At 42.2% G+C, this 14,288-nt stretch overlaps 1 protein-coding gene across 6 annotated transcripts in view; it reads left to right on the top strand.

Moving 5' to 3' along the window:
• lyst (lysosomal trafficking regulator) overlaps positions 1–14,288 on the top strand; it is a 344,523-nt gene that overhangs the window by 114,377 nt on the left and 215,858 nt on the right. For all 6 annotated transcript variants that reach the window (XM_069885166.1, XM_069885165.1, XM_069885164.1 and 3 more), the window contains exon 5: positions 11,203–13,264. In XM_069885166.1, the coding sequence (XP_069741267.1) occupies positions 11,203–13,264 (2,062 nt within the window). The remainder of the gene's footprint in view (positions 1–11,202; positions 13,265–14,288) is intronic.

The raw sequence follows: 14,288 nt of genomic DNA, 5'->3' as shown, positions 1-14,288 counted from the left end.
GGAGTTGGAATGTTATAGTAAAGTTTTATAAGATATTGGTGAGGGCAAATTTGGAGAAATGTATGCAGTTTAGGTCACTTAATTAAGGAAAGAGAAGAATAAGATTGAAAGGTCTGCCTTGCTTAACTCTCTTTTGGCCCCCAGGCCCAGTCCCTCCCTAACTATATCTGGAATACTTCACATGCTCTGCATCACTTCAAATCTTCCAAGTCCCTGAACTTGACTGCCTCATCTTCACCATGGACATCAGTCTCCATGCCACAACATCCCCATACCAAAGGCCTCAAAGCCCTTTGTTTCTTCCGCAAGAACAGACCAACCTGTCCCTCTCCACCACCACTTTCCTCCGGCTGGAAGAACATTTTCTCATGCTCCATAACTTCTCCATGTACTATCCCAATTTCTCTAAGTCAAAGGGGAAGCCAATGATACCCACATGGGCTCCAGCTATTCCTGCCTTTTTGTTAGTTTCTGTATGTGGAACAATCCATGCTACAAGCCTACACAGGCAAGGCTCCACAACCCTTTCTCTGCTACATGGATGGCTACTGTGGTGTGGCTTCATGCATATATGATGAGCTGCTTCAAATTCATTTGATTCGTCTCTTGCAACACTGTCTCCTTTCTCAATCTCTCTGTCTCCGACTCAGTAGACAAACTCTCTACAGACCTTTTCTACAAACCCACCAACTCCCACAGTTACCTGGTCTACACCTCTTCACACCCTGTCCCCTGTAAAGATGTTATTCCTTTCTCGCAATTCTTCAGTCTCTGTCACATCTGCTCCCAGGATGAGTATTCCATACGAGAGCATCCAAGATGTCCTCCTTCATCTAAAAAAGCTTCCCCTCTGCTACAATTAACTCAGCCCTCACCCGCATATCCTCCATGACATGCACATTTGCCCTGGCCTCTTCTGGCCCCACATGCAACAAGAACAGGATTCCCCTTGTCCTCACATACCACCCAAACAGCCTCTGAATGCATCATATCATCCTCCAACTACATGATCCCACCACCAGACACATCTTCCCCTCTCTGCCTTCTGCAGGGACCATACCCTCCTTGACTCCCTCATACACTCATCCAATCGCCCCCTTCGTACCTCCCACGTGACTTCAGGAAATACTCCACTTGCGCCCATACCTTGTCTCTCACCACCATTCGGGACCTCAAACAGCGCTTCCAAGGACTTAATTTATGAATCTCCAGGGGTCATCCTCTGCATCTGGTACTCCTGTTGTGGCCTTCTGTACCTGTGAGAGACTGGATGCAAACTAGAAGATCATTTTGTTGAGCACTTTCACTCTGTCTGCTATAATGGCAGAGATCTCCCAATAGAAACTCATTTAAATTCTCCGCTCTGTTCCCATGTCAACGTGTCTTTCCCTGCTTTCATTCACTGCCTTGATGAGGGGCTCAAGTCTGAAATGTCAGTTATGTATTTTTACATTTGGTCTATAAAGGACACTGTTTGACCTGCTGTGTTTCTCCAGCATTGTGTTTTTAGTTCATTCTCTGCCAAACTGAGATCATCTGCAAATTGGAGAAACAGCACCTCATATATCTTCTGGGCACTCACTCTCCAACCAGATGGCATTAACTTCCCCTCTTGTTTCTCTCTTTCCCTGTCTCCTTCAGCTCTGCATTCACAGTGCTACCCATTTCCCTGATCAATTCTCAGCTTTTCTTTTCTGCCCTCCTATTCATGTCCACCTAAGGCCTTTTGGCTGTTTGGCTGTGCTCCTTCCCTGTCCCTTCTTCCCTCTTAACCCCACCTTTTTATTCATGCAAGTGAGTATGGAGCTCCATTTATTTTTGGTGGCTATGATAAACTCTTTGTTGGACATTACTTGTTATGTGGTTGTCACCTTTACTGTGAACTCATTTTAACCATTTTGATTCAAGTTAATCTACCCATTGGCTCAAATAATTAGTGCTGGATCACTAGTTAGGATCTTAAAATTCTCTGTAGCTTGAGAAATATCTGCTGTGGCAGTGAATGACCTAAGCTACATTCCAAATTCATGATTCATCCACACAATTCAGTGGAGTTTTTTTTTAACAACATGTTAAACGAGCCAACATTGGCTAGTAATCTTCACAAGTTTAAGCTGTTTTTGTTTTATTTTGATTTTTGTTGCAAATAGAGGCTTTATTTACATCAGTGACATTCTGAGCTCCTGTGGCAACATTTTATTTGCTAATGGTATTTCTGGCAGTGCCAGATGTGTTCTCTTAAGAAAGATATGAAGGGAATCTAATCTTTCCAGTACTAGGATTTTGCAAAATGTTTGGCCTGGAAGTCAGCCTGAAGAAAACTGAGGTCCTCCATCAGCCAGCTCCCCACCATGACTACCAGCCCCCCCCACATCTCCATTGGGCACACAAAACTCAAAACGGTCAACCAGTTTACCTACCTCGGCTGCACCATTTCATCGGATGCAAGGATCAACAACGAGATAGACAACAGACTCACCAAGGCAAATAGCGCCTTTGGAAGACTACACAAAAGAGTCTGGAAAAACAACCAACTGAAAAACCGCACAAAGATAAGCGTATACAGAGCCGTTGTCATACCCACACTCCTGTTCGGCTCCGAATCATGGGTCCTCTACTGGCATCACCTACGGCTCCTAGAACGCTTCCACCAGCGTTGTCTCCGCTCCATTCTCAACATTCATTGGAGCGCCTTCATCCCTAACATCGAAGTACTCGAGATGGCAGAGGCCGACAGCATCGAATCCACGCTGTTGAAGATCCAACTGCGCTGGGTAGGTCACGTCTCCAGAATGGAGGACCATCGCCTTCCCAAGATCGTGTTATATGGTGAGCTCTCCACTGGCCATCGTGTCAGAGGTGCACCAAAGAAGAGGTACAAGGACTGCCTAAAGAAATCTCTTGGTGGCTGCCACATTGACCACCACCAGTGGGCTGATATCGCCTCAAACCGTGCATCTTGGCGCCTCACAGTTCGGCGGGCAGCAACCTCTTTTGAAGAAGACCGCAGAGCCCACCTCACTGATAAAAGACAAAGGAGGAAAAACCCAACACCCAACCCCAACCAACCAATTTTCCGCTGCAATCGTGTCTGCCTGTCCCGCATCGGACTTGTCAGCCACAAACGAGCCTGCAGCTGACGTGGACATTTACCCCTCCATAAATCTTTGTCTGTGAAGCCAAGCCAAAGAAAGATTTGCTAAGGTAATGCCTGAAATTAAATTTAGAAATTCAAAGCTAGAGGAAATAAAGCTCCGCATGCAAAATTTAAAAAAGAACTTTGAGATGTATAGTAAGAACTGCTTTTATTTTTTTTAGTTTTCATATTTCTTTTGTTTAGAGGCATACCTTTCACTAGTTCTTGACAAGCTAGCAATTCATTTTGTCCATTTGAGAGAAATCAATTGATGTTCAAAATTTCAATAGCTAAATCTTTCTTTTAAGCTTTAATCTGGTTCCACCATAGGAGTTTTTCCAAAGATGTCAAAAGCTTCTTGAACCTACGTCGAGTCATGATTTCCATTTATCAATGCACATCTATGTTATTTGTTCTCCTATATCATCTTAGCAATCTCAAACAGCCCTGTAATTGTATTCAACCATTAACATGATTGATTGAATGTTCTGCCTGTGTCTGTGTGGGGTTTCTCCGGGCACTCCGGTTTCCTCCAACCAGGAGGATCTTCAAAACTTAGTTATGGAAACAGATTGAACCTTAAAATAAAGATTGGGTGTAATTTGGTGCATAGGCTCATGTGCTGAAAGGACCTCTTTTATAGTTTTAAAACAGGTTTTGAATTGGCATGATGAAGATGAGTATTGCTAGGCAGAGAGGTAATAAATCAAAAATTGGTGGATGAGGGTGGAGATTGATGCACTCAGGCTGGGATCAATGGTCAGACTTGGCAAAGTTGTCACTGGAAGGCTGAAACTAAAATTGGAATTGGAATTTGCCATCAGAGCTAGGACCACCAGATTTTTAGAGGGGGTGGGGGTGGTTGATTTTGATGTCCAAGAAACTTGGATGGAATATATCTAAATAAAAAAATTAAAGAAAGTGATAGGTTTCCAGAAAAATTTCAAAGCAAACAGAAACTTCAGAATTAGACTGCTCATTAGAAGAGTAGGAGGGTTTCAGTAGCGAATAAAAATGATAGTTTCAATAGAATGCAAGGATGGAAATTATTATTTAGGCTAGGAAATATGCTCTCTCAGTTTTCTCTTGAAATGGGTGAAGTATTTGTTTTCATATGTCTTTAGAAAGTATAGAAGTAAAAGGAAGTTTATATCAATGCTAGGCGTTGTTCTGTCTCACTGAAAATTAAGAGATACATGAAAGTTCCAATATGGTGAACAACTTTATGGAGTTCTTGAGTGACTAATAATACAAGGACTGCTTAAAGAAATCTCTTGGTGCCTGCCACATTGACCACCGCCAGTGGGCTGATATCGCCTCCAACTGTGCATCTTGGCGCCTCACAGTTCGGCGGGCAGCAACCTCCTTTGAAGAAGACCGCAGAGCCCACCTCACTGACAAAAGACAAAGGAGAAAAAATCCAACCCCAACCAACCAATTTTCCCTTGCAACCGCTGCAACCGTGCCTGCCTGTCCCGCATCGGACTTGTCAGTCACCAATGAACCTGCAGCAGACGTGGACATACCCCTCCATAAATCTTCGTCTGTGAAGCCAAGCCAAAGAATAATTTTGTAACATCAATGTTTAAGTGTCCTGATTCTGTTTCCTTTTTTTCATTTTTGATGTCACAGTATGGAATTTGTCCCTTGAATGTGAAATCATCTTGACCATCCAGAATAGAGCATTCTTGTTTAAGTTGCCAGTAAGACTTGCGTGATTAAAACCACAATGTGAATTTTCTTTCAATTGCAGTAATTATTCAGCAGGTTATCTTGAGGGTTATTGCAAATAGTCTTTTGATTTTTTAAAAATTCATTGATGAATGCAACTACTTTGACCAGACACGCCCGAATTGTCCTTGCACAGAAGAACTATTTCAGAATGTTTTTAGACTAATTATTTGCATGATGGATTGAGTAAAGATGACAAATTTCCTTTTCTGAAATATGCTGGAATATTTTGTTCATTAAAAGTACAGGGAGATTGGTGACAATGGCAGCATTAATTGTGTATACACAATTGTTTTGAAGGTTGTATTGATCCACTGCTGTCCTTATTGTGGAGATAATCTCAGTGTTGAATAGGGAGTTTCAGAACTTCGATTCATCAACAATAAAGGGATGAAAATATATTTCCAACTTTGAATTGAGTGCGGTTTGAAGGTGAAAATGCTCCTTTGGACTCGCTGTTCTTATTCTTTGGCTTGGCTTCGCGGACGAAGATTTATGGAGGGGGTAAATGTCCACGTCAGCTGCAGGGTCGTTTGTGGCTGACAAGTCCGATGCGGGACAGGCAGACACGGTTGCAGCGGTTGCAGGGGAAAATTGGTTGGTTGGGGTTGGGTGTTGGGTTTTTCCTCCTTTGCCTTTTGTCAGTGAGGTGGGCTCTGCGGTCTTCTTCAAAGGAGGTTGCTGCCCGCCAAACTGTGAGGCGCCAAGATGCACGGTTTGAGGCGATATCAGCCCACTGGCGGTGGTCAATGTGGCAGGCACCAAGAGATTTCTTTAGGCAGTCCTTGTACCTTTTCTTTGGTGCACCTCTGTCACGGTGGCCAGTGGAGAGCTTGCCATATAACACGATCTTGGGAAGGCGATGGTCCTCCATTCTGGAGACGTGACCCACCCAGCGCAGCTGGATCTTCAGCAGCGTGGACTCGATGCTGTCGACCTCTGCCATCTCGAGTACTTCGACGTTAGGGATGAAAGCGCTCCAATGAATGTTGAGGATGGAGCGGAGACAACGCTGGTGGAAGCGTTCTAGGAGCCGTAGGTGATGCCGGTAGAGGACCCATGATTTGGAGCCGAACAGGAGTGTGGGTATGACAACGGCTCTGTATACACTTATCTTTGTGAGGTTTTTCAGTTGGTTGTTTTTCCAGACTCCAACTGCACGAAAACCAACAAGGTCGGGTCAGATACAGCAATGAGCTCTCTGAACCCTTCTCCATTAACAATGGCGTGAAGCAAGGCTGTGTTCTCGCACCAACCCTCTTTTCAATCTTCTTCAGCATGATGCTGAACCAAGCCATGAAAGACCTCAACAATGAAGACGCTGTTTACATCCGGTACCGCACGGATGGCAGTCTCTTCAATCTGAGGGGCCTGCAAGCTCACACCAAGACACAAGAGCAACTTGTCCGTGAACTACTCTTTGCAGACAATGCCGCTTTAGTTGCCCATTCAGAGCCAGCTCTTCAGTGCTTGACGTCCTGTTTTGCGGAAACTGCCAACATGTTTGGCCTGCAAGTCAGCCTGAAGAAAACTGAGGTCCTCCATCAGCCAGCTCCCCACCATGACTACCAGCCCCCCCACATCTCCATCGGGCACACAAAACTCAAAACGGTCAACCAGTTTACCTATCTCGGTTGCACCATTTCATCAGATGCAAGGATCGACAACGAGATAGACAACAGACTCGCCAAGGCAAATAGCGCCTTTGGAAGACTACACAAAAGAGTCTGTTCTTATTATGGGGTTGGAATATATTTTGTGTCCAGAACATGTGACAGCCGTGAGTGTGCGAAAGATTTACGGTGGTGAATGAGGTGTTGGTCAAGTGCCTGCTTGATCCTGTTGTAGTCAGGCTTCTCATTGATAGATCTGTACTCCTCGAGACACGTGAAGAGCATTTATTACATTACTGACTTGGAGTCAGTTATTTTAAATTTAAATGTACAGAATGATAATGGGCCCTTTCAGCCCATGAACCTATGCTGTCCAATTGCATCTGATTGACCTGCAACCGCCCCCCCCCCCCCCCCCCCCCACCAGTTCGTTTTGATAAGTGGGAGGAAACTGGAGCCGCTGGGGAAAATCCACACAGACGTGGGGAGAAGGTACATACTCCTTACAGACACCGTGGGATTTGAACCCCGGTCCTAATTATTGGCACTATAACAGCATTGTGCTAACCTCTACACTAACTGTGTCACCCACAGAAAACAACATAGAAACAGGCCCTTTGGCCCAACTTGTCCATGTTGGCCAAGTTACCTATTAAGCTAGTCCTATTTGCCTGCATTTGGGTTGTAAATCTTTCCTATCCATTTACCTACCATATGACTTTCAAAGATTGTTAATTATACTTGCCTTTACCACTTCCTCTTGCAGTTCATTCCATGTGCCTTCCACCCTCTGTGTGGAGAAAGTTGCTTTTTTAGCTCCCCTTTAACTTTTTCACCTTTCATCTTAAATTTCTGCCTCTCGTTTTAGATTATCTTGGTAAAAAGAATGTGACCATATCTATGTCTCATGTTTTCATAACCCTCATTAAGATCACCCCTTTAGTGTCTTATGCTCCAGAGGAAAAAATGCCCTAGCTTTACAATCTCTCCTTTTAATTTTATCCCTCTATTCTTGATAATATCTTCATTAATCTTTTCTGGATCTTTTTCAGCTTAATGCCATTCTTCCTCTAGCTTAGTGTGCAGAACCACACACAATGCTCCAAGTGTGGTGTTACCAACTTCTCATACAGCTGTAAGATGACATCCCAATTTTTGTACAGGTTGTACCTCTCTTATTTGGTGCTCTGTGGTCCGGAAACTCCCATGGTTCGGCATGTTTGAATGCCGCTGTTAGTACAACCTCCTTACAGACTGCGCGGAACTCGAACTCTGATTCTGATCGCTGGTGCTATAAAGGTTGAATCTGCCGCCATTAGTACAAACTCCTTATGGACAACGCAGGACCCGAACCTTGATTAAGGCGTTGCGCTAACCACTACGCTAACCATGCCTCCCCACTGTATTATTTCCTGTTTTAAGTTTTGTTCTACCTTTAATATGTTTACATAGAGGCTCCCTGAGAAATTAATTTCAGTTTTCTGGCATTTTCTGTGATCCGGCAATGGCCAGGTCCCAATGTTGCCAGATTAAAGAGATACATTCTGTACTCAGTGCCTTGACTGAAGGCAAACATGTGAAATGCTGCTTTCACCAGCTCTTGCTTATGTTGTCACTTTTAGGAAACTATGCACTTGTTCCCAGAGGCCTCTCAGTTCTACAGTATTGTTGTGGGCCTTTCCATTTGCTGTGCAAATCCTCCTCTAGTTTAACTTAACAAAATGTTTGCATTGTCAGAGTAAAATTCTGTTTGCCATTTCTTGGCCCTCTTTCCTAGTTGATCTAGATCCTGTTGTAATCTTTTATAAATGCCTTCAATGCCCACATACCACCAATGTATTGTTATTTGCAAACTTATTAACCATACCATCTGTTTTCTCATCCAAATTATTAATATAAATGATGAACTACAGTAGACCCAGAACAGTTCCTGCAGCTCACCACTGGTCACAGGCCTCCGATCTGAAAAACAACCCTCCACTCCAACCCTCTGATTCCTTCCACCAAGCTTGGCCAGCTCACTCTGGATCCCATCAGGACTAGCCAACTGTGGGATCTTGTCAAAAGCCTTTCTAAAATCCATCTACATAATGTTTACCCCCAGCCTTTGACTGTTCACTTGGTCACCTCTTCAAAATCTCAGTCACATTCACAAGGGATGATTTCCCAAGCACAAAGCCATGCTGACTGTCCCTAACTAGTTCTTGTTTTTGCACATGATTTCTGATTGATTGTCAGAGTACATACATGACATCACATGCAACCCTGAGATTCTTTTTCTTGCGGGCAAGGCAGAATTACCACTTATTGGTAGTCCAAAAAAGTACTGTACACAACATATGTAAACAAATAAAGAACTGTAAACAGATAACAAAATGTAAACAAACTGACTGTGTCATGGAGAGAGAATAAAAAATATAAAGTGCAAAAGTAAGATCCCTTACATGAGTCCCTGATTGAGTTTGTTGTTGAGGAGTCTGATGGTGGAGGGGGAGCAGCTGTTCCTGAACCTGGTGGGGCGAGTCTTGTGGCACCGATACCTCTTTGAGTACAGAGTGTGTGCTGGGTGGTGGGGATCCTTGATGATTGCTTCTGTTGCATATTAAACCTGTCTCTTAAGATTTCTAGTTACTGCTGATGTCAGGCTTATTGTTTCAGCTTTTCCATGGAGCCCTTCTCGAATAAAGGGACAATATTAGCCACTGTCAAATGTTTTGTCACAGCTATTTATGATTCATCTGTCTGCCAGAATACCAGCAATCTTTTCCCCAACTTCTGGCCATGTCTTCAGATGCACTTTGTCAAACATGGGTGATTTATTCATTTTATGTTCTGCATCTCTTTTGTGTGGCCGATATGCTTCAAAACATTGCTGCCCACCCCCCACCCTCTAGCTTTGATGATTTCCTCATCAGTAAATACAGATGAGAAGTGTTCATTTTAAGATTTTCCTTATCTCTTGTGGTTCTGGCATAGATGACCATGTTATCATTAAGGTCCCCTATTCTCTTTCTCGAGTTAACTTTTTGTTCTTAATATACATGTTGAATATTTTTGGATTCTCCTTTAGTTTGTCTGCCAAAGGCATCTCATATTTCCTTTTTTAACCTCCTGATTTCCTTCTAAAACTTGTATACTCAAGAGATTCACTTTATCCAATCTTTTTATACTTACATGTATCTCCTTTTCTTTCCCTTGATACCTCTCAGTTGATTTAATATCACATATGCCATAAATAGAGTATGTTAGGCATATTTTGGACCTTTGGACATGTTAAAAACATAATTGATCATTACTTAAATGCTCAGGTTATGGGCTCTTTAACACTCCATTAAGTTAACCTTGTGTTCTCATTTATAAAGGACCTATCAATGGCCTGGCGTAGTTGGGGAGCGTGGATATGCCCAAAAGATATTGCTTGGATTTATACACTTCCACTTCCCGTGTCCTATTCCTTTTCTTTACACTTTTCCATATGACCCCCATCCTATAATGATTTCACCAGAGTTTTGTTGGGTGATCTAATGATTTGTGGGGCATCGTGATCAGCAACATTGACCGAATTGTTAGCGTCAGGCAGGGCTTAAGTTTGAAAACAAAAAGGTGAGAACAAGTTTTGCTCCTGATTTTTTTTTAACGTCGAATTCCATCCATCTTTTATATTTGGTACTTTGTGAATTACATTTCTTGTGCATTTTAATGTTTTCCACATGGCACCTTTAAGATTGAAAAATATGCTGTCCTCGAAAAGGGCACGATCAGAAATATTTGGATGCCAGCAAAAAGATGGATATATAATATTGCCCAATTTGCTCAAAGAAATGGCTTTTTTTTAGCAGCATCATCAAGGAGAAGAGGCAGCTGAAGAAGCTGAGTGAAGAGTGCTATCACACGGAGCTAGGAAGGTAACGGGGAGAATTTGGTGAAGGGCTGCCATTTGATCTGAGAAGCTGTCTCAAGCAGAGATATTCCCTGCAACTTGACTCTGCAAGTAGCCCTTAAGAAAGCAGTTGAAGGTTCTGAAGAAAAGCATAAATGTTCCACGAGGCAGCCAGTACTCTACTTAATGTTCCTCCAATGTTCAGCACAACTGAAAAGAAAATGGCCAAGCTGTTCGTGAGATCTTGGTTTCCATGTAGTGACTGCTCTGTTTGCCCTTTGCACATATGCCATGGTATTACACCGTTTTTTTAACAGACCTTCAGAGGTTTCTAAAAAAATTTTAAAATGCACCAGGCAACTGTTTTGAAGATGGTATAAAATCTAAATAATGCAGCAAACCAAATATTAAAATGTCGTACAACATTACAAATAAAGGCTGAGAGGTTTCAATTAAAATTATATACTCCAAGATAGGTAAAGCAGTTTAGTCATTGAGATAAGAAATAGTTGATACTAAACTGTTTCAGTGAAGAGGAGAGTTTATTATATCAGTACAATATATGTTTGTTGCTACATGTGGCATAGCAAGGGAGCTGTCACAGTTTGACAACTTCTCATTACTCTTCTGCTGAAGCTCCTAGCAATGAATCATAATGACAAATGGCTTGTTATCATATAACTGTTCTAGTCATGGTTGCTTTCAGGTTGCATATCAGTAATTTTTGCAATACTACAGTTATACAAAAGTCACATCCCTTCTTCCATCACCTGTTTTGTGCTAATGTTTTTTTTCTTCATAGAGCATTTTATACCATTTTTTTTTCTTTTTTTGTTTTATAGATTATAATCTGTCTGCACTAGAAGATCTTTTGTTTACCAAAGAGACCAAATATTCTGCATCCAAATCACCTCAGGAAAAACCAGGTCACACAACAGATGGAAGCTTAGGTTTACACGCTCAGGTACCTCCAAGATGCAGCACCAGCAACTGGAAGACGAGGCGACAACGTAGAAATACTCAGTGCTACGCTTTGAGAGATGCAAGGAAAACCCCACTTTCGACATCTGATTCTGACACTAGTTCTGGTGATAACAATTCAGTCATGATCAGACGAAGACGACAGCAGACTTTGGAGCCTTTTGTAACTCGACAGCCAAGAGAGTACCATAGCTCTCCCAGGAGCTGTTTGCTCCCATCCTTGAGAGACAGTGAAGTAGCACAGGATAGCCCAAGTTTAGAAGGTGCCGCCATTTTGGAAGAAGTAGACATGGAGTCATCCATTTTAACTAGGCTCGCCAATACTCCATTTGATCTTTGTCACATTTTATTGACCCTCTTAGAAAAGGTTTGCAAGTTCGACATGGCCTTAAATCACAATCCAGCTTTAGCAGCAAGTGTAGTTCCCACATTGACAGAGTTTTTGACAGGGTTTGGGGACTGCTGCAATAGTGATATGTCTGAAACTGAGGGATTTACTACAGAATGGACAACAAAACCAGCAGCCCTTGTTCAAAGAATGCTTTTACGAACTGTGTTACACCTGCTGTCAGTCGAAATAGGTTACAGCAGTAACATGCCAGATACACTCCGAAGAAATATTGTCGACCTGCTGAGGGCAGCGTTGAAGATTAAGAATGACATTGAAAAGCACCCATATCCTTTCATTCCACAGCCAAAGAAGACTGTGCAAGAGCTCAGCAAAGATGTTTCTTTCTCATCTCATCACAAGTTGCTATTGCTACCCGAGTTACTTGAAGTAGTCTTGAAAATTCTGATTTGTACCCTGCAGTCAGCTTCCACCAATCCTTTCTTCTTCACTCAGGCCGTGGACCTTGTTCATGAGTTCACACAGCATCATGGCTTTGAGCTGTTTGAAAGTACAGTGCTTGAGATGGAAAATTTAATGACAAAAGATGAATCCCAGTCTAAAGAAGCAGCAGAGCATATCAAATCATTGATTGCTAATGTCGTGAAAATAATCACCATTGTCAAAAAAGTAAAGTCAGAACAACTCCATCAGTCTGTGTGTCCACGCAAAAGGCACAGACGCTGTGAATATTCTCAGTTCATGCACCACCACAGAGACCTGTCTGGTCTCCCATTTGCAGCATTCAGAAGCCAGCAGTCCAAAAATCCTTTGGACACAGCATTAGATGGTGAAATTTGTTATCCCAGTCGCTGTTGCTGTATTGCAGTGTGTGCTCACCAATGTCTGCATTTGCTGCAGGAGGTTAGCTTTAGTAGCACTTGTGTGCATATTTTATCAGGTGTGTATTCTGTGGGAATTTGCTGTTGCATGGACCCAAGATCTATCATTGGACCGATGCTTTATGCCATGAAATCACAAACTTTTAAAAACTGTCAACTGCATATCTTGAATATTCTGAGTAAATTTATTCTTGAGCAGCTTGGGGGTGGGGAAGTTTCAGAAAATGTGAAACATGCAAGCTGTAATATTTGCACTGTTGACAGTTGTCAGATAACTGATATTCCAGAGATTCTACACGAAGAGACTATAGACATTGGTTCTGCCTCCAGCCTTGCCAACCCTGATTTCCAAGCACATGGCATTTTGCCAAGCAGACGGTCGAGAGGCACGTTGTGGACTTGGGAGGCTTTGGAAGCTTACCAAGATCTTCTCTTCATCGAAGACACACACTTGAGTTTGCAAATTGCCAGCCATATATTCTACCTGATCCAAAAAGGCAATTCTGTGGTTAAATGGCAACTTTACACTCACATTTTTAATCGTGTGCTTCAAAAAGGAGTAGAGATGTCTCACGATAGACACGAGCTCAAAGCAACAACACCCTGCACTCATGCACATAATCACATCAAATATTTGTCTCGGGATCTTCTTGAACTTCACCTGCACATGTTGCCTTCACTCTTTAAATCCAAGTGAGTAGACCTTTTGTTTCTGTCTCACTGCAATGCAGGTTTCAATTTTAGGAGGATGTAGATTATAACAAAAATGAGAATAAATTAAGGGAATCTGATATAACACAAAAAAAACTGACTCAGAAGTAGCATTTCAGCCCTTGAAGCAGAAAATTTTCAGATCAATATTCCAAGCACCCAATGTAGGACAGCTGTTTTGCAGCTGGAAGTTTTGCCTTAGATGACAACATTAAACTGATGTCTTATCTGGCAAGATTCTTTTTTTTTAAAGAAGGACAATAATTCTGGTATTTTGGATAACATTTGTCTCAAACAAATCTAAGAGATTAACTGATCACTATGTTATTACCTGTCATAGAACTTGGTTCTGTATTTTATAGATGTGTTTCTAGCATTACAACGATGATATCATTTCTAAAGCATATATTAATTTTTTAATGATTTATGATGTCCTGAGAATGTGAAAAGTTGTTGAAGTTTATAGTTGAAGTGTCACAAATTCAGAGAGAAGGGTCCTTCTGCGAACAGACCTACAGGTTATCGCTAGCATTTCATACAGTACGGAGCACAATGTACAGAGTATAAGATTTTCATTAATTAGCACCAAGCAAAGGTAGCATAAGAGCACTCTTGTGGGATTCATTCATGAGCCTGATTGCTGTAGTAAAGAAACTCTCTTTGAGTCTGTTGGTGTGTGTTTTCATGCTTTTAAGCCTTTTCCCCAGTGGAGGGAACAGTGTGTCAAGGGTGAAATGGGTCCTTCAATATGTTGGCTGCCTTTCATATGCTACGGGGATGTAAATGAAGTCCTTGGAGGAAAGCTTTTATTATGTTCAGAATTGCATTCAGTATCTTCTGTATAGTTTTTTTCCACTCTTGAGGAGAGCAGCTCCCAAATCCTGCTGTAATGCACCTAATAAGTATGTTTTTGATCGTGAACCTCTAGAGGTCATTGAGGGACGGGGGGGGGGGGGGGGGGGGGGAATGCATGCTGAACTCCCTCAGTCTTCTAAGAAAGTAGAGG

The sequence above is a fragment of the Narcine bancroftii genome, chromosome 6 (assembly GCF_036971445.1).
Source record: "Narcine bancroftii isolate sNarBan1 chromosome 6, sNarBan1.hap1, whole genome shotgun sequence".
NCBI classification, from domain to species: domain Eukaryota; kingdom Metazoa; phylum Chordata; class Chondrichthyes; order Torpediniformes; family Narcinidae; genus Narcine; species Narcine bancroftii.
This window is presented reverse-complemented; position numbering and strand designations above follow the sequence as displayed.